The sequence below is a fragment of the Equus asinus genome, chromosome 22, assembly GCF_041296235.1.
Source record: "Equus asinus isolate D_3611 breed Donkey chromosome 22, EquAss-T2T_v2, whole genome shotgun sequence".
NCBI lineage: Eukaryota > Metazoa > Chordata > Mammalia > Perissodactyla > Equidae > Equus > Equus asinus.
Window position 1 is genome coordinate 18,367,250 of NC_091811.1, and position 20,538 is coordinate 18,387,787.

The following is a 20,538-nucleotide window of genomic DNA, read 5'->3' on the forward strand; positions in this document are numbered from 1 at the left end:
AGGATAAAATTTTTAAAGATGCCTGACCAATAGTAAGCACTCGATACATGTTAGCTATTATTATTTTACCTTTTCCACTTCTTTTCCCTTGCTCCTCAAAAAAATGAGTGAACTACCCACGTGATCTCTGCTGCTAAACTATTACTGATTATTGTCTCCGTCCTCTCCTCCTCATGCCCCCACCGTTTTTTTTCTTCTCTCTCTGTCTCTCCATTACAGCTTTCCTCTCTCCTCAGGCACCCGTGCAGCCTGGATCTCCAGATCTCAGGCTGCTTAGAGCAGTCACTTCCTAGAAGCACCCGGTACCTGCCTGAGACCAGAGCGTCCCTTTGCGTTTAGCGTCTAGCGCTCGTCCAACAATAAAGTTTTATTGAAACAAAGCAGAGAAAAAGGCGCCCGTCCTTCTTGCCGTAACAGCCAATCAGAAAGTAGAATGCCTGTGTCGCTCACAGGCGCTTCAGAGTCGGAAAGCAGGGGCGGGGCATGTCGCGCTTGAAACCCGCCTCGTAAGAGCGGAAGTACGGCCGGAAGCCAGCCATAGAGTTTAGTGGCCAGAGCGCCCCTGCGGAGAGGTGTCAGGAAGGGCTCGGAACAGCTGCCGGAGGTGACGGAGCGGCGGCCCCGCCCGGTGCGCTGGAAGACGAAGCTTCCAGGTAGCGGCCCGCAGAGTGTGATCCAGGGTACGACCGGGCAGGCAGCGGGAGCCCACCGTCCCTTGGCGGCCTCTTTAAGGGAGGGGGCGGAGCCACGTGGAAGGAGTGTGAGGGTGAGGTCACGTGGCTGGGGGCACTTGCGGGGCACCAGTGGCGATTTGAGGCAGCGTCGTCGTTGGGTGTACGCCATGTGACACTCCTTCCCCACTGCATCCTTGCCTTAGGATTCAGTGGGGTGCACGTGGTGGGGCTTGGGATATAGGCCCAGGGATGGGGGAGGGTGGGCGTGGCCACCCTGTTTCAGCCAGACTTGCGTCAAAGGGGCCAGTTTTAGGATTCCTTGATCCGAGTTTTAGACAGCTCCATCTCTGTCTCCTCACTGGAGAAGTAACTCAGTGCCTTTGTAGTCCAGTCCCTAGCTCTTGTGCTTCCCATCCTCCCAGTGTTCAGGGACCTCCAGCTTCACATACTCTTTCCTTGCAGCTCCAGACATCCTGAGCCCAGGTCCCCCCACCTCAGTGCAGCCATGAGTGCCGAGGTGAAGGTGACAGGGCAGAACCAGGAGCAATTTCTGCTCCTGGCCAAGTCGGCCAAGGGGGCAGCGCTGGCCACACTCATCCACCAGGTGCTGGAGGCCCCTGGTGTCTACGTGTTTGGGGAACTGCTGGATATGCCTAATGTTAGAGAGGTGGGTTCCTGGCCTGAATAGCCCACAGGGAAGCTTGGGGCTAAAGTTTGAATTTGAGAATGGGTGGGCAGGGCACATTTTGTAACCCCATAACCATTCAGTTGAACAAGAATAGGTTGATGATTAACTGGCAGCTTGCAAAAGTAACTATGCAAGTAAACCTGCTTTCCCCTTGGGGACGAATGAGCTGTAAAAACCCAGTATTTTTCATTTTTAAGCAAAAAAGCGTATGATTCAGAATAGGAAACCTGATTCCAGCCTGTCTCCACCAGTGTAACAGCTCTTAATAATCATGTCACCTTGATCAGGACACATATATTTTAGGGCCTCCGTTTTCTCTTTTAAAAATGGAGCTGATACTGCCTCTCGCTGTTATTGTAGGAATCAGGTGAGATTATGGGAAAGTGTAAAGTCTGGTACAGGTGGCAGGAACAATCGTGAAATTGGCATGCCCTCTTCTCCCCCTTTTGCAAGGTAGCTGACACACTTAAGTTAAAAAAGGTAGGAGGTGTCTTTTTCCCAAACACATGTGGCTAGAAACACAGCAGAGAGAACTGTTCACACAGAAGTAGCAGTGTTAAGAGTTTAAAGTTCGGAGTGGATGGGTTGTTAAGATGTATGACACCAGCAAGTGTTTGTTGAGAGAACCAACTACATGCATAGCTCTGCTTAGTGGGATACCAGAGCCTGGGTCTGTAATCTTGTTGAAAGGAAAGATATTCTTAGGTGACAACCTGAGGCACAGTTTGATTGATGAAATGCCAGAATGAGTGATGACTGTTAGGAGGAGAGGAGATCTGGGTGGGCTGGCCCAGGTGATGAAAGCCTTCTGGGTGAGGGGGGTCTGAAACAGAGGCCACAAATTCCACTGCCCGCCTAGGCCATGCAGCTGTCAGAGATGAGTGAGGCTGAAGCAGGAGTCTTTGGTGAACTGGGGAGTATAGCAAACTCTAAAGGTATTCAAATTCAGAACTATTAGACACACTCTAAGGACCAAACAACACAGTTTGTAATGTCTGCCGTGTGTGTACATTAGACACTGAACACTGAACGTTTTCAACTCTGAATTTAGGGTAGGAATTGCAGGCATGTGGAGGAAGAGGGCATTGTGGTTTGGGGGAATAGTGTAAGCAAAGGCCTGGAGGGGAAATGAGGCCTGCTTATGGGGAAGTGATCAGAGAGGCAGAGAGTTCCTTTTGGTGAGCTGGGAGAGCTAGTGTTGGAGGAGAAAGATGGGGCCAGAAAGTGGAGTTCAAACCAGATTAAGGCTGGGAGGGTGGAGAGAGAGGTCCTTCCTGTCACCTCTTCTCTTTCCTCATATTCTTGCAGCTGGCTGAGAGTGACTTCGCGTCCACATTCCGGCTGCTCACGGTGTTTGCTTATGGGACATATGCTGACTACTTAGGTAACCAGAGAGGCTGCAGCTCTGGAGTCGTGGAGGTGGGAGAAGGGCAATTTCTGGAGGGCCTTAGAAGAAATTCCTGGCATACCTTAGTTAGATCCCCTAGGTTCACAGGGTCAGGGTCACCATGTGAATTGGCATGGAAAATGCAATAACAACAACAACAACAAAAGAGCAGGGGAAGGAGGCTAGGGCTTCCCACAAGGCGAAATCAGGATTTCCTCCACTTTGTCCTTTTTCCCAGCTGAAGCCCGGAACCTTCCCCCACTCACAGAGGCTCAGAAGAATAAGCTTCGACACCTATCAGTCGTCACCCTGGCTGCCAAAGTCAAGGTGAGTGACAGCCCTGGTCCTGGGCCAAAGAGCACCCTTCTGTGTGTCCCTTCATAAGGGCCCATTTGCACTCAGCCAGCCTTCAACCACACTGTTGCTTCTTCCCGCCTTCCCCCGAGGAGAAGTGCGTCTAAGGTCTGTATCTCAACTCCATTACCTGCAGCCTTTTAGGCTGAATAGTGTTCTCTTAGTTTTCTGTTTTGTTTTTATTTTTCAGTCAACTTAAGTTCTAGGTAAAACATCTTTTGTGTTTTGGGTCAGAATGGCAACTAGGATGCTGTTGGCTGTGGCGTTCAACAGTCACCCTCCTGCCCACCGTATAAAGTCAGCAGTCTCAGTGTGCAGAGCTGGCAACGAGGCTGTCTCTCCTGGTGAAGCGCTAGGCTTCTGTTTGCTGGAATAAGAAACGTAACCCAGAAGTCTCTCTGTATTTCCTGTTAGGTTCAGTATTTTGTTCACTATCCCACTCCCACCCATCTGTGCCCTCCCAGTTGTTACTTGACTCTCCTGTCATTGTCAGGATTTGCTTAGCTCAGGCTCTTTTTCGTGAGATGCCTCTCTGCAAGGAGGCTGAGGAGAAGTGGTAAACAGAGTAACTCCAGACCTCCCACACCTTATGTCAAGGTGTGCAACCGTGGTTGACCAAGGCTGAACCAAGGTCACCCACACATTTATTAAGGTGATCTTGCCCAAGGTCTGTGTGCTATCCTGAGCTGTGGCCAGAGGATTGACACTCAGGCACATGTCACTTTGTTCCTCTGTGGTGTGGGAGGTAGGCGTGGTAGGGGAGCATAAATCTTATATTTTGTTAAGATTGTCCTTCTCATGATGTTATTTTTCAGGTGGGAATACTTTTATTTATTTTGCCTTAGAACCAGCCTTTTAGAGAAAAGGATTTAGGAGTAGGAGTGGAGGGCAGGCAGGTGAGCCCAGGCAGGGGGAAAGGAGGGAAGCAGAATCTTGGAAGGCCCTCTCTGCTGCGGAACCTCACAAACGCCAGCCCAACATCCCTGGGCTCCAGTGTATCCCATATGCAGTGTTGCTGGAGGCCCTTGCCCTGCGTAACGTGCGGCAGCTGGAAGACCTTGTCATTGAGGCCGTGTACGCCGATGTGCTTCGCGGTTCCCTGGACCAGCGCAATCAGCGGCTGGAGGTTGACTACAGCATTGGGCGGGACATCCAGCGCCAGGACCTCAGTGCCATTGCCCGAACCCTGCAAGAGTGGTGAGAACTGTGTCCTGGCATTGTCCCTTCTCTTCTCACCCCAAGAAAGGGAGAGGCGCTTTGAGTGGGAGAGGGCTGGGCTGCACTGCAGAGGTGGAATCCAAGAGGGTGAAGGGAAATGAGCTCATTCCTCCAACTGCTTCTGAGGAAAGGAGTGGAGGAGGGCCTGCGGGGTAAGAGGCAGGACTTGGTGCCCTTGGTATAGTAACTGGAGGAGGAAAAGGGGAATGGTACTCTTCAGAGGATCCTCACTGGGAGGTCGGTCAGCTGTCAACCCCTGGGTCTGTAACCAGCGCTGTCATAGGCTGTGGGCCTTTTCCGCTTCTTCTCTTTGTGTTCTTGGCTAACTTTAGTTCATTAATACACCTTCTTTTTTTTTCTCTTAAGTATCTCCTACCCCATTTTGTTTTTAGTTCCTACTGCCATCTTGCACATCACTCCAGGCACTTCCTTATACCTCTTTCATCCTACCTGAGTGTCCTTCCAGGTCCTGAGAATATTGTTGCAGGTGGTTTCCAGGTGCCCTGGTGAGGGTTCCTAATTCAGACAAGGGTTTGGCTGCCAGGATCTAGGGTTCTTTCCTTTTTTTTTTTTTGAGGAAGATTAGCCCTGAGCTAACTGCTGCCAATCCTCCTCTTTTTGCTGAGGAAGACTGGCCCTGAGCTAACATCCATGCCCGTCTTCCTCTACTGTATATGTGGGACGCCTGCCACAGCATGGCTTGCCACGTGGTGCCATGTCCTCACCCGGGATCCGAACCAGTGAACCCCGGGCTCCCAAAGTGGAACGTGCACACCCAACCACTGCACCACCGGGCCAGCCCAGGGTTCTTTCTGATTCTATTTTTCATGAGCCTGTGATCACAGCCCTCTTCCGCTGACACTTCTCTCTCCTGATTCCCACAGGTGTGTGGGCTGTGAGGTAGTGCTGTCAGGCATTGAGGAACAGGTGAGCCGTGCCAACCAGCACAAGGAGCAGCAACTGGGCCTGAAGCAGCAGATTGAGAGTGAGGTGAGGAGGCAAGGGGGCAGCATGGACCCAAGCTCCTCCACCCTGGGCCAGTTGTCCAGTTGGACAGTGGCTGCAGCAGACAGACAAGGTGGGCAGTGACTGTCAGGTTCTGGAACCTTCCTCATTATCCCCTATTCCTTTCATCTTGGTAGGTCGCCAACCTTAAAAAAACCATTAAAGTTACAACAGCAGCAGCAGCCGCAGCCACATCTCAGGACCCTGAGCAACACCTGACTGAGCTGAGGGAACCAGCTCCTGGCACTAACCAGCGCCAGCCCAGCAAGAAAGCCTCAAAGGGCAAGGGGTGAGCCAGTGTGGCAAGAGCTGCTCGCTTCTGGAGTGCCCTGGTTTTACTTCAGAAACCCAGCTGCCATCATTCCCTTTAGTCATTTGCAAGGGGGTAGGGAAGGGGGCAGGCTTCAGGGGTCAGGGGATTCCCTGCAGCCTCTCCCTCTCTCTTCCCCTTGCCAGGCTCCGAGGGAGCGCCAAGATTTGGTCCAAGTCGAACTGAAGGGACTGTCGTCTCTTTCCTGGGGATGTGCTTCCCAGCTGCCTGCCTGCCCTTTAGGAGTCCTCAGAGAGCCTTCCTGTGCCCCTGGCCAGCTGATAATCCTAGGTTCATGACCCTTCACCTCCCTTCTCCTCTTCCCCACCCCCAAGCATAGATCACACCTTCTCTAGGGAGGAGGCAAGTACAAGTGTGTTTTTGTTGGTACTTTTTGTTTTATGTGACTTTTTTACGTGTCCATTGTCCCCCTCCCTGCCATGCTCTCTTCCCTGTTTCTTTCTGAGCCAGCATCTATCCCTGTTTATTACATGTCATTCAGAAGGTGGGGCTGCTCCTTCTCCAGCATAACACACACGTGTTCCTTCTCCCACCACCCCATCCCTGCATGCCTGGTCCCCAGTTCTACTCCCAAGCCCCAGACTATTTGGGCAGCATCTGCAGAGCCGGAGGGCTCCCACCTTTATTCCCACCCTCAGAGTTCCAGGAGCCAGTCGGCCATTCTAGGAGTCACTGGACACTTTCATCCTAGAATCCTGTCACACTACAGTTGTTTCCTTTCCTCTCTCTTCCCCTTGGATCCTGGGAATGCTGCTGCTTCAATGACCCCAGAGCCTCAGAAGGCTAGCTGTTTCTTGAGACGTTGAGAGATGGTTCTTTCTTGGCCCTGGCTATCTTGGAAAGCCTGATGGCAATCCTGGAAGGATTTATACTTCCTTTAGTGAGTTTGGTGGGGAAGGGAAGGGGATATAGATTGTATTAAAAAAAAAAAAAGTATATATACATATATCTATATACAAGATGACACAGAAATAAATCTATGAGAAGTCTATCTACAAACATGCCCTGAACTCTAGGTATCTTCTGTCTTTGATATCTGTGGATGGGAAGAAGGCTCATTCCCATTCCACTCTAAAGCAAAGTGCTGGAAAAAGAAGAGAACCAGAGAAGATGTGCTGAATCCTGACCTAGAGGCCAGGAGACCTAGATGCTGGGCTCTGTGACTTTGGACAAGTTTCTCAGTATCTCAGCATCATTCAGAAGCTGTGGATACTTACTGAGCACCAACGTGTGATAGGTGCTGGGGATGCAAAATGGCGGTCACTGTCCCTGCTCCGGAGGAGCTTGAGTTCAGCCTGTTTCATTCCACCTTATAGAATCGTAAGGGGAAGAGTTGACGATAAACTTCAGTTTTTGCATCAGAATCACGCAGAACTCTGAGATCTGCAGCAAGAAGTAGCAGTCGGGCCACTGTTCTCTGTCCAAGGCAGAGCTTCCCGAGTGGTGTGCCGGAGGATTGGTCTCCTTGGCCTAGCGTCCCTGGAGTTGGGAAGCTCTAATGTAAGGGACAGTTGACCCCTGCTTGCATGTGAAGTGGTTGCCTCCTGAGGGTCCCAGTGTTGACTGAGCTGCCCTCCAGAGCGTGCGCTGTTCTCTAGGTGGACATTAGGACAGACCATTCTTTACTGGTCCTAAGGCTATCAGTCATAGAACTAGAAAGTGGGGGAGTTTTTGATTAAAAGTGGGCTGGATGAGCCTATTGAGGCACTGGAGCCTTAATGGGACCAGTCCAATGAGCCCTGTTTCAGGAGTTGACACTCTTGGCTTCTCTTTTTAGCTTTGCCCTAGACAAGCTTGTTGAGCCTGTTGCATCTTGGTTCTCAGTCTCTACCTCTGAAATAAACTCCTTCCTCCCATACCTTCCAGTGTGTAGAAGTTGCTCATTCATGGTGCCTTGAATCTGTCTCCCCCTCCTCTGCCCATGTCCCAGTTTTTCTGTTGAACTTAGTATCTTGTTTCCCTGTAAGCTGCTTCCAGCTAATGGCTCCATAACTTCCCCGACCTCTCTAGTTCCAGCCTTCAGTGGCTGGCTCTAAAGTCTACTGTAGGCTGGGCTGGGACTGGCTGGCTTAACACCCAAAGAGGGAGGGGGGCCATTCACAGCTCCAAAGACATGCAAATATAATTTGTCTTTATTTTACAAAGGCAGGGCTCTTGGAAGGGGGAGTACATTATTTGTAGGCTTAGTTTTGACCATGAAATTTGGTTTAGGATTTAGGGATTCTATGTATAACCAAGCCCATGGCACCAGGAAAATTTTCCCAGACAAGAATCTTACTACCACCTGCACTGTCTTACACGCAGATCTCTACCGTACAGCAGTCTTAGGTGATCTTAGGGCTGAACCACTATGGTGAGAGGAGGAGGAAAAGAAGTTGCCTTCATGAGAATTCATGCACCTGAAACAGATACTTGAAAGATTAAGCCAAAGTCTCTGAAGCTCAAAACAGCAGTCGGAGTGGTGCACATCTTTATGCACAAGAAGAGCAGAGACAATGTCTCCAGTCAGTATGTTGTGAAATCCTGTTAAAGAGAGATTAGAAATTCTCCCCATAGGTGCATCTTCCAACACGGATGGATAGAAGGGAGTTTAGAGGGGCAAGTCTAGGCAGTGTACTAGTTGTCAATTGCTGTGTAACAAATTACCCTAAAATTTAGCGGCTTACAACAACATAGTTATTATCACAGTTTGGTTCAGGAATCTGGGCACAACTAAGCTGAGTTTTCTGCTTCAGGGTCTCTCACAAGGCTACAATAAAAGTGTTAGCTAGGGCCATATCATCTCAAGGTTCCAACGAGAAATACTTGTTTCCAAGCACACTTGATTGTCAGCAGGATTCTCTACCTTATAGTTGGGTGCACTGACAGTCTCATTTCCTGGCTGATTGTTGGTCAGAGGCCACCCAGGTAGTCCTCTCCATCAGAGCAAGGGGCAGAGAGACCACATCAGCAAGGCGGAATCACAATCTTGTAACCTAGTCACACAAGAGACATCCCATCAGTTTTACCAGCCACCAGTTCCGGCCTAGTGACTCAGAAGGGAGTAGAAGCCATGTCATAAGTTTCCTACCACAGGCAATGTTTCTGTGGGCCACCAGCATCAGAATCATCAGGGGAGCTTTTGAAAATACATATTTCTGGGCCCCCCTCCCACCCCAATTTCTGTTGAATTAGAGTCTCTGGGAGGTGGACTGGAAATGTGCCTTCACTGCCCTCGTCGACTCAGCTCTGAGCCATGAAGTACCATTTATATACGCAGACTTGCCCCGATTAGTGCTAACGGGTCAGCTGGAAAGGCTGCTACTGCAAGGTCTTGGAGGACAGGTAGGGAGGCCGAGGGTCACCATCTGGGAGAGAAGGATGAGCAAAGGTGAAACTTTGAGTACAGGACAAGAGAGAGGACTGTTCCTGTCCTTTGAGGTTCTTAAGTACATGGTTCTATGATTAGAACTATGATAAGTGCTAAGAAATATATGGTGATATAAAAGCATTTAACGGGGATCTACATCTTGCATTGGGTTAGGAAAGCCTTCTCCAGGGATGTGACCATTAAACTGACACTAGGAGCAGAAGTAGCAATTAGCCCATAAAGGAGAGGGAGGATGAGCATTTGGAGAGGAAGTAATAATAGGCTGAAGGCCTGGAGGCAGCAAAGTTTCACCCTGTAACCTACTGCCTCTCCCCTAATATGAAATGCTTAATTTGGGAGATGGGGCAGGGAATACAATCCTGTTCTTTGACTTATTGTTCATTTGTCCATTCAGTCAATTGGTAAATATATCTTGACTGAGGAATCTGAAATAATGTAAACCATAATGTCTATGTTATAGTTCTGGGCATTGGAGTTTTGGGTGATTTTTGTCTTTTTGCCTAGCTCGATTTTCCAGTCTTTCTACAGTAATGGTAATAATAATAAAAGATAATATATATTAGGTGCTTGCCATCTCAATGCTTTATGTATATAAACTCATTTAATCCACAAAACAACCTTCTGAGATTGATACCAGTATTATCCTCTTCTAAAGATGACAAAAGGGGGCTGGCCCAGTGGTGCAGCCATTAAGTGCGCACATTCTGCTTCAGCAGCCCAGGGTTCACCAGTTTGGATCCCAGGTGCAGACATGGCACCACTTGGCAAGCCATGCTGTGGTAGGCATCCCACACATAAAGTAGAGGAAGATGGGCACGGATGTTAGCTCAGGGCCAGTCTTCCTCAGCAAAAAGAGGAGGATTGGCAGCAGATGTTGGCTCAGGGCTAATCTTCCTCAAAAAAAAGAGAAAAGGTACAGGTGTTATGGTATGTATGTTATGTAACTTAGTCAGGGTCACACAGAGTATAAGTGGAGTAGGCACCCAATGCCAGCCCTCGTCTCTCCCTTGTTCCTGAACAGAGTGCATGGAGTGGCTGTCAGATCTCAGACAAGTAAATGGTAGCCGACAGAAAGAAACCAGAATTCAAAGTTCCACTAAGCCAGTGGAACTTTACCGTTTTTCCCCCTCCAGTATTGCCCAGAATGGACTCAAAGGCAGCCCAAAACCTAGGAGTGTACATCAAGTGTGAACTGAAAGAACTCCTCTTGGTGCCCTCTGTTGCAGGTCTGAGGAGCAGGAAAGGGACTCCTAAGGGTCAGACAGCAGCGGATTCCCTATTGTTTTTCTTTCTCCTCTCTTCTACGTCCAAACCCAGGCAATACCATGGTGGTGGTAGCTACAGCAGCACAATGACAGGAACAGTGGGTGGGCAGGCACTTAAAACTCTGAGGGAGGAGAACCCTTCTCTCTCACCACAGGAGCTGTGGTCCTAAGAGTGTGAGGCAAATACTCTCTGCTTTTTTCTTTCTCTGTTCTCTTATGCTTGGCCCAGATACATAGTAGGAAATGCCCAGCAGAGTAGAGAAACCGAAACCCCAACTTTTTGGCCAGAGGATTGGGAAGGGAAGCCCCAGAGAACTAGAAAGTATCAGGGAGATTGCAGAGAGAACGGAAATCAAGAGAACAGTCCCAGAGAGTTGTGGGTGAACTCATGGGCTCACCTCTGACCTGCACAAGCATAGATCTGACCCTAAACGGCTTACCACAGGTTTGTGAACTGAGGTCCAGGTTGGATCACTGTCCAGGTCTGACTGCCCACTGGGTAGCATACATACAGGACTGATCCAAATAGCACCACAAACTGAAAATGAAACTGACATAGGAAACACAATTCAAAGAAGGCAGGTTGTTGCTCAAACCTAACTTGGTCAATTGCCTTCTGAAATTAAAAATATTCTGTTTAGGGTTTTAACAAGACCCAGGGTCTCAAAATAATATTCAAAATATTCAGGATACAATCTAAAATTACTCAGTATACAGGGAAATCTTCAGGGAAAAGACAACAAACCCTGAGATGACAGAGATGTTGGAATTTAAAGCACAGGCTTCAGAGCAGTTCGTATAACCACACTGGAAGAAGGATGAGAGCACTCTTGAAACAAATGGAGAGATAGGTAGTTGCCGCAAAGAAATAGAAGATATAAATAACCAAATGGAAATTTTAGAACTGAAAAATAGGAATAGCCAAAATAATTACTGGATAAATTTAATAGCAGAATGGAGATGACAGAGGAAAGAGTGAGTTTTGAAGATAGATCAGTATAAATTATGCAATCTAAACAGGCAAAAAAGATTAAAAATAATAATAAAAAGACCAGAGCCTCAGGAACCTGTGAGACAATACCAAAAGGTCTAACATTCATGTCAACAGAGTCCCAGAAGGTGAGGAGAAAAATTATTAGAAGAAATTATGGCAAAATGTCCCAGATTTGGCAAAAGACAAACATAAATATTCAAGAAGCTTGGTGAACAGCAAACGGGATATACTCAAAGAAATCTGTGACCAGACACATCATAATCAAATTGCTGAAAATTAAAGACAAAGAAAAATATCCTAAGAGCATCCAGAGAATAACAATGCATCTCATGTAGAGGAACAATGACTCAAAGGACTGCAGATTTCTCATCGGAAACTATGGAAGCCAGAAGGAACTGGAACAACAAAGTGCTGAGAGAAAACAGTAAACTCAAAATTCTATATCCAATGAAAATATCACTCAGGGATGAATGTGAAATAAAGACATTCTTAGGTGAAGGAAAAGTATGAAGATTTGTCACCAGCAGATCTGCTCTAGAAGAAATCTAGAGTCTGCTCTAGAAGAAATGCTAAAGTCAGTTCTTCAGACAGAAGAGACATGAGAACAGGGGAAAATTGGGACATCAAGAATGAAGGAAGATGGGCCGGCCCCGTGGCCGAGGGGTTAAGTTCAGATGCTCTGCTTCAGCGGCCCAGGGTTTCACCAGTTCGGATCCTGGGTGTGGACATGGCACCTCTCATCAGGCCACGTTGAGGTGACGTCCCACATGCCACAACTAGAAGAACCCACAACTGAAATATACGTCTATGTACTTGGGGGATTTGGGGAGGAGAAAAGCAAAAAAAAAAAAAAGAAAATGCAGGAAGAGCAACAGAAATGGTAAATATAGATTGCGCTCCTCTTAAATTCTTTAAAATGTTTTATAATGAAAGTAAGAATTATAAAACTGATGGAGTTTTCAGTATTTGTGGATGTAATACACATGACAGCTACAGCATCAAGGAGAGAAAGGAAAGGGATCTACGTAGTAGTAAATTTCTACATTGAACTTGAAGTGGTGAAATGCAAATTCTAAGTGGACTATGAAGAGCATGTATTGTATAATCCCTAGAGCAGGGGTTAGTAACCCATATTCTACAGGGCCAATCCAGCCCACTTGGACTTATTTACCTGTTTTTGTAAATAAAATATTACTGGGACATAAAGACACCTCGTTCATTTACATATCGTCTGTGGCTGCTTTCATGCTACAGCGTAAGAATTGAGTGTTTCAACAGACATTATGTGGCCTGCAAAGCTTAATATATTTATTATCTAGCTCTTTACAGAAAAAGCTTGCTAATCGTGCCCTAGGGCAACCAGTAAAAAAAAGAAAAAGAAATTTAGTGAAAAAAAAAATCAGTAGATAAAGTGGAATACTAAATAATATCCAAATAAACTGAAGGAAGGCTGGAAAGTGGAGATAGTGGAATTATAAACTAACCAGAAACAAATAATAAAATGATAGAAATAAATCCAAACATTAATAATTATATTAAATATATAAATAGCATAAATACACCAATTAAAAGACAAACTATCAAAATGGATTTTAAAAAAAACAAAACCAAGACTCAACTATATGCTGCCTTCAAGAAAATCCATTTTTAACTGTGAATGACATAAGTGGGTTAAAAGTAAAAGGATGGGGAAAGATATAGCCTGCAAACACTAAACAAAAGAAAGCTGAGGGCCAGCCGTGTGCCTGAGTGGTTAAGTTCGAGCGCTCCACTGCTCCACTTCAGTAGCCCAGGGTTTCACTGGTTCAGATCCTGGGTGTGGACATGGCACTGCTCATCAAGCCATGCTGAGGCGGTGTCCCACGTGCCACAACTAGAAGGACTCACAACTAAAAATACACAACTATGTACCGGTGGGCTTTGGGGAGAAAAAGGGGAAATAAAATCTTTTAAAAAAAAAAAGCTGAAGTAGCTATAGTAATATCAGACAAATTGACTTCAGAGCAAAGAAGATTATCAGGAATAAAGAAGAACATTACAAAATGATAAAAAGTTCAGTTTTCTAAATGTCTCTGCATCTAACTACAGAGCTTCAAAATACATGAAGCAAAAACTCATAGACCCCAAGGGAAAAGTGGACAGATCCACAATTATAGTTGAAAATGTCAAAGCTCCTCTCGCAATAATCAATAGGGCAAGTAAACAGAAAACAGTGAATATATAGAAGAATTGAATGATGCCATCAACCAACAGGATCTGACTGAAATTTATAGAACACTCTCCCAACACAGCAGAATACACTTTTTTTTCAAGTGTACATGGAGCATTTACCAAGATAGACTATGTCCTGGGTCATAAGCCTCAACAAATGTAAAATAATTGAAGTCATACAAAGTATGTTTTCTGACCATAATTGAGTTAAAACTAGAAATCAATAACAGAAAGATAACAGGAAAATCTCCAAACACTTAGAAACTAAACAACACACCTGTAAATAACCCATGGTCCAAAGAGGAGGACCCAAGAAAAAATTAGAAAATATTGTGAACTTGATAAAGAGGAAAATACAAAATATCAAAATATGTAAGATGCAGCTAAAACAGTGATTAGAGGAAAAATTATAGCATCAAATGCTTACATTAGATAAGAAGAAAGGTCTCAAGTCAACAATCTACACTTCTACTTGAGAAGGTAGTTAAAGAAGAGCAAAAATAAACACAAAGCAAACAGAAGGAAAATAGAGTGGAAACTAATGAAACTGAAAACAGAAAAATAGAAAAAAAAATGAAACCAAAACCCGATTCTTTGAAACAATCAATAAAATTGATAAACCTCTAGCCAAACTGATCATAAAGAAAGAGAAAGACACAAATTACCAATTATCAGGAATAAAAGGAGCTATCACTACACCCCCCACAGACGTGAAAAGGTTAGCAAGGGGATGCTACAAACAATTCTACACACAGAAATTCAGCAACTTAGTGGAAATGGACCAACTCCCTGAAAGCTAGAAACTACCAAAACTCACCCAAGAAAGAAGAGAAATGCAAATATAAAATGTGCAAGTATAAAACTTTTAGAAGATAACAGGAGAAAATCTTAGTTATCCAGAGTTAGGCAAAGTGTTCTTAGATATGACACCAAAAAAATGATTCATGAAAGAAAAAGTTGGACTTCATAAAAATTCAGAACTCTTGCTTTGAAAAAGACAATGTGAGGAGGAGGAAAAGACAAGCTAGAGGAGGGGAGAAAATATTTGCAAATCCCTATGTAACAAAGTACTTCTAACCAGAATATATAGAGAACTCTCAAAACTCAAGTAAGAAAATAACCCAATTTTCAAAAATGGCCAAAATACTTAGACACTTCATCAAAGAGGTTGTAATGATGGCGAGTATGCACATGAAAAGGTGCTCAACATCATTAGTCATTAGGGAAATACAAATTAAAACCACAATGAAATATCTGTTAGAATGGACAGAATACCTACACACCTAATAGAATGGGTAAAATAAAATGAAAACTGACTGTAACAACTGCTGCAAGGATGTGAAGAAACTGGAACTCTTGTGCATTGCTGGAGGTAATGCGGGGTGCAGCCACCCCGGAAAAGAGTTTGGCATTTTCTTATAAAGTTAAATATACACTAATCATATGACCTAGCAATCCCACTCCATTTCATTCCTAAAAATATTAAAACATGTTCACTCAAAATCACGAATGTGTATAGCAGCTCTGTTCATAATTGCCAAAAACTGGAAACAACTGGAATGTTCTTTGACAGATGACTAGATAAACTATAAACACACTGAGAGTACTACTCAGCAGTAAAAGGAATGAACTATGAATACATGCAACAACATGACTGAGTCTCAAAGGCATTGCTGAGTGAAAGAGCCACTCTCAAAAGGTTACATACCCTGTGATTTCTTTATATGACATTCCAGAAATGGCAAAACTATAGCAATGGAGAACAAATCAGTAGTTGCCAAGGGTTAGGACTGGAGGAAAGGTGTGACTACAAAGCAGCAGCAGGAGGGGGTTTGGGGGTGATGGAAGTCTCTTGATCCTGATTGTGGTGGTGCGTACACAAACCTGTATGTTAGAAGTGTATGATAGAACAGTACACACACACAGCAATTTTACTGTATGTTAAAAAAATACGAGATTTAAAGAAACAGACATACTGGGCTACTGGCATCCATCATTTTTAAACACTATACTGTTACTTGGGTAAATTTTTTAAAATTAATTAATTTATTTATTTATTTTATTAAGATTATGATAGTTAACAACCTTGTGAAATTACAGTTGTACATTATTATTAGTCGTGTTGTAGGTACACCACTTCACCCCTAGTGCCCTCCCCCCACCCCCCTTTCCCCTGGTAACCACCGATCAGTTCTCTTTGTTTATATGTTAACTACCACCTGTGAGTGGAGTCATACAGAGTTCGTCTTTCTGTGTCTGGCTTATTTCACTCAACATAATACCCTCAAGGTCTATCCATGTTGTTGTGAATGGGACGACTTTGTCCCTTTTTATGGCTGAGTAGTATTCCATTGTGTATATATACCATATCTTCTTTATCCAATCATCAGTTGCTGGGCACTTAGGTTGGTTCCATGACTTGGGTATTGTGAATAATGCTGCGATGAACATAGGGGTGCATGGGACTTTTGGAATTGCTGATATCAGGTTCTTAGGATAGATACCCAGTAGTGGGATGGCTGGGTCATAAGGTATTTCTATTTTTAACTTTCTGAGAAAGCTCCATACTGCTTTCCATAGTGGCTGCACCAGTTTGCATTCCCACCAACAGTGTATGAGGGTTCCTTTTTCTCCACAGCCTCTCCAACATTCGTCACTCTTGGTTTTGGATATTTTTGCCATTCTAACAGGTGTAAGGTGATATCTTAGTGTAGTTTTGATTTGCATTTCCCTGATAATTAGTGATGATGAGCATCTTTTCATGTGTCTATTGGCCATCCATATATCTTCTTTGGAGAAATGTCTGTTCATGTCCCCTGCCCATTTTTTGATTGGGTTGTTTGATTTTTTGTTGTTGAGCTGTGTGAGTTCTTTATATATTATGGAGATTGATCCTTTGTCGGATAAATAACTTGTAAATACTTTTTCCCAATTAGTGGGCTGTTTTTTTGTTTCAATCCTGTTTTCCCTTGCCTTGAAGAAGCTCTTTAGTCTGATGAAGTCCCATTTGTTTATTCTTTCTATTGTTTCCCTCATCTGAGGGGTTATGGTGTCTGAAAAGATTCTTTTGAAACTGATGTCAAAAAGTGTACTGCCTATATTCTCTTCTAGAAGACTTATTGTTTCAGGCCTAATCTTTAGGTCTTTGATCCATTTTGAATTTATTTTTGTGAATGGTGAAAAAGAATGGTCAATTTTCATCTTTTACATGTGGCTGTCCAGTTTTCCCAGCACCATTTGTTGAAGAGACTTTCTTTTTTCCATTGTAGGCCCTCAGCTCCTTTGTCGAAGATTAGCAGTCCATAGATGTGTGGTTTTATTTCTGGGCTTTCAATTCTGTTCCATTGATCTGTGCATATGTTTTTGTACCAGTACCATGCTGTTTTGATTACTGTAGCTTTGTAGTATGCTTTGAAGTCAGGGATTGTGATGCCTCCAGCTTTGTTCTTCTTTCTCAGGATTGCTTTAGCAATTCGGGGTCTTTTGTTGCCCCATATGAATTTTAGAATTCTTTGTTCAATCTCTGTAAAGAACGTCATTGGGATTCTAATTGGGATAGCGTTGAATCTGTAGCTTGCTTTAGGTAGTATGGACATTTTAACTATGTTTATTCTTCAAATCCATATGCATGGAATGTCTTTCCATCTCTTTATGTTGTCATCAATTTCTTTCAAGAAAGTCTTGTAGTTTTCATTGTATAGATCTTTCACTTCCTTGGTTAAATTTATTCCAAGGTATTTTATTCTTTTTGTTGTGATCGTGAATGGGATTGAGTTCTTGAGATCTTTTTCTGTTAGTTCATTGTTAGCATATAGAAATGCTACTGATTTATGTATGTTGATTTTATACCCTGCCGCTTTGCTGTAGCTGTTGATTGTTTCTAATAGTTTTCCTATGGATTCTTTGGGATTTTCTATATATAAGATCATGTCGTCTGCAAACAGCAAGAGTTTTACTTCTTCGTTGCCTATTTGGATTCCTTTTCTTTCTTTTTCCTGCCAAATTGCTCTGGCCAACACCTCCAGTACTATGTTGAATAAGAGTGGTGAGAGTGGGCACTACTTGGGTAAATTTTACTATAAACTTTTTTTAAATCACCAAGGAACTTTCTATTGAAAGGACCTCCATGGTGAATCATTCTGTACAGCACATCAGTATCATTTATGCCGATCTGGATTTTGAGTCCTTGCTCTTGCAGTGCTGCTGGGTAGCTGCACGATGTTCAACAGGTCCCCTCTGTCTCTTAAGCGGTAGAGCAGGCGTGGGGTTGCATGCTACCTGGAATTGTTGCTAAGCTGCCTCGGAATCCTCTCCAACCTTGAGATTCTGCTTTAGTAGGTCTGGGATGGTGATTCTGACCTGCTGCTGCATTTGGGAACGTCCAGAGAAGGTGATCTCTAAGGTCTCTTTCAACTCTAAAATTGTTATTTATATCATACACTGGGTTTGCTCAAATTAAGGTCTATATGCATTGGGAATCAGCTTCTGTCCTTCCCTGCCACATTCCCTGTGAATTGGGAATTTCCCCCTACCCCAAATCCAGGATATCTTTTTTTCTTAATTTTATTTTTTTCCTTTTTCTCCCCAAAGCCCCCTGGTACATAGTTGTATATTCTTCGATGTGGATCCTTCTAGTTGTGGCATGTGGGACGCTGCCTCAGCGTGGTTTGATGAGCAGTGCCATGTCCACGCCCAGGATTCAAACCAACAAAACACTGGGCCGTCTGCAGCGGAGCGCGCGAACTTAACCACTCGGCCACGGGACCAGCCCCCCGGGATATCTTTATCTAAGTTCACCAGTAGTTTTATAAGAACCTAGCTTTGTTTACTTTCATCAAACCATCTCCCACCTCAGTGTCACCTTGACCTTTCCCAAGGTATTTCTGCTGCCTCTTTTAGAGACTCATGCCCCATGCCCCCTTCTCTCCCATCCTCCAGTTTCATGTGTCCAAATGTTATAGCCTCAAACCCCTCAGACACTTGGTTGGCCTCCTGGCTGGAGAACACTGACATCTGCGAGCTATCCAGATAGCCGATGACAGAACAGAGGAAGGATGGAATGGATTCTGAGAGAAACTAGGGGCAGCACCCTATTCCCATCCAAAAGATACAGTCTTCAGGGAAGAAGAAAAGAATCATGAAGGGCAGAGAAAGGCCAAGGTGCTCTGAATGCTAACCCAGCTCATCTCAGCTCTGGGACAGTCTGGAGTAGGGAGGGCCTGAGCCCAGAGGCGGAAGCACTGCCTGTTTCTCCTGTCTCCCTAGAGATTACTGTTCAAGACCAGACGTTGAGGCTGGGAAGGCTCAGAGCCGTCAGCGCTCTCTGCAGAGGGGGCTTCAGGCTCACCTTCTATAGCAGCTCTGCCAGCCTTCTGCATCGCAGGCCCCTCAAATGCTCTTCCCTCCAGCCATGCCAGTTCCCGCACAGGCTCTGCTCAGGGACAGAGGCTAATTGAGAGGCTCCTTAGGGGAACCAGCTGCACAAGGTCTTCTCTCCTTGTGCCCTTAGTCACGTCTTCTTACCTTTCAGCACCTCCTATGCCTAACTGTCCCTATCTTCATCTCCCCCTTCTAGCGCAGCCTCACCTGGCTCCCACCTCTCCTATCTGACGACCCCAGTAATGTCTCAAAGGGAGAGAGGTAAAGGCTACCTTTTTTTTTTTTTTTTTTAAACCCTAGCCTAACTGGAATGGCCTGAGAGAAGGAATTCTTGACACTTGCTGTTCCCTCAGCCCCTGGAATGACCCAAGCCCAGGCCCGGGAGCATAAGGGCGGGACAGATACGTGGAGTTAAGTGGATTTGGAATACGTGGGGCTGCGAGACCAGACTACTGGGTTCTTGTGGATCAGCTCCTGATTCTCTGGGTAACCTGTTTCTATGACTTGGTGCTGGGTAGAGGAAGGGGTCATTGTGTAAAGGGTGTTATGAGGACCTGAGGCCCTTTGTTACCATAGGAGGGAAAAATTCCCAAACTGCAAGCAGGGCTGGGTCAGAGTGGCCCAAAACATTTCTGTTTCTACTCATCTGTGAAGCTAAGACATAAAAAGGGTGAAAGATGATAGTTGGTAGGTGGGAGAACGGAGGGCTGGAGGCTGACTCGAGGCCAGTAAGATGATTTCCAGGTTGTCTAGAAGTATTTTAGGAGCCCTGAGGATGGAACTGGGGATGAGGCCCACCAGAGAGCACTGAAGGAGTAAGCCAGGCACAGAGTAGCTGGGGAGAAATCGGTCCCATGCACTGTGTCAAACGCTTTCTCTGTACTAACTCAATTCTCCTAATTCTGAGGTTGGAATCCATGTCCCCACTGCCACCAGCACCTAAAAAGGCCCATTTTATAAAGCAGGAAACTGATATTGAAAGATTAAGAATCTTCCTCAGTCAGAGCTAAGTGGTAGAGCTAGGTCTTGCTCGTTCCAGGCTGTATTCACGATATCACTCCTTTATATAATTCTTAGTCTTCCACCAAGTATCAGTCTCTTCCAACTTATAATTTTTTGGGGTGGAGGAAATAATCCGAGTCTGACCACGTCCTCTGGACATATGTTAGTCCGAGGGCTAGTGGGGTGGCCATTGTAAATGGGGCTGCGCTCAGCTGGAGAACTGACCGGAGATAAAACATCAGGGGGCCGGCCTGGTGGTGTGGTGGTAAAGTTCACGCGCTCCACTTCAGTGACCCAGGGTTTGCAGGTTCAGATCTCAGGCGCAGACCTAGCACCACTGGTCAAGCCACACTGTGGCTGCATCCCACATAAAGTAGAGGAAGACTGGTACAGATGTTAGCTCAGGGACAATCTTCCTCAAGAGAAAAGAGGAAGATTGGCAACAGATGTTAGCTCAGGGCCAGTCTTCCTCATGAAAAAAAAAGAAAGAAAGAAAGAAAGAAAATGTCAGCATTCTTCCTGAGAGTTCCTTTTTCCTATTTCTGCTCCCTGGCTCTCAACCACAAGCACAAAGGTCAGGAAGTGCCAGGTAGCTGGTTCTTAAGCACCTCACTCAGTGGCTGCTGCTCACAACTAACTTCCCAAAACATATCCCTGCTA

At 45.2% G+C, this 20,538-nt stretch overlaps 1 protein-coding gene across 3 annotated transcripts; it reads left to right on the forward strand.

Moving 5' to 3' along the window:
• The first annotated feature begins 260 nt into the window (after window positions 1-260).
• COPS7A (COP9 signalosome subunit 7A) lies at window positions 261-6,656 on the forward strand. 3 transcript variants are annotated; one of them, XM_014866555.3, is made up of 8 exons: window positions 261-680; window positions 1,137-1,341; window positions 2,671-2,746; window positions 2,988-3,076; window positions 4,098-4,300; window positions 5,206-5,311; window positions 5,464-5,615; window positions 5,783-6,656. In XM_014866555.3, exons 2-8 carry the CDS (start codon window positions 1,180-1,182, stop codon window positions 5,820-5,822), a joined length of 828 nt encoding a protein of 275 aa, XP_014722041.1. In that variant the 5' UTR covers window positions 261-680; window positions 1,137-1,179; the 3' UTR covers window positions 5,823-6,656. The 3 variants fall into 3 exon arrangements, with proteins under 3 accessions (XP_014722041.1, XP_014722042.1, XP_014722043.1); XM_014866556.3 differs by having other exon boundaries at window positions 460-653; XM_014866557.3 differs by having other exon boundaries at window positions 554-766.
• The last annotated feature ends 13,882 nt before the right edge of the window (window positions 6,657-20,538 follow it).

Excerpts from the sequence above, each read along its gene's own strand:
- COPS7A (XM_014866555.3), top strand. The coding sequence starts at position 1,180 with ATGAGTGCCGAGGTGAAGGTGACAGGGCAGAACCAGGAGCAATTTCTG. Across the intron at positions 2,747-2,987 it reads GACATATGCTGACTACTTAG|CTGAAGCCCGGAACCTTCCC; the intron begins GTAACCAGAGAG and ends CCTTTTTCCCAG. Across the intron at positions 4,301-5,205 it reads GCCCGAACCCTGCAAGAGTG|GTGTGTGGGCTGTGAGGTAG; the intron begins GTGAGAACTGTG and ends TGATTCCCACAG.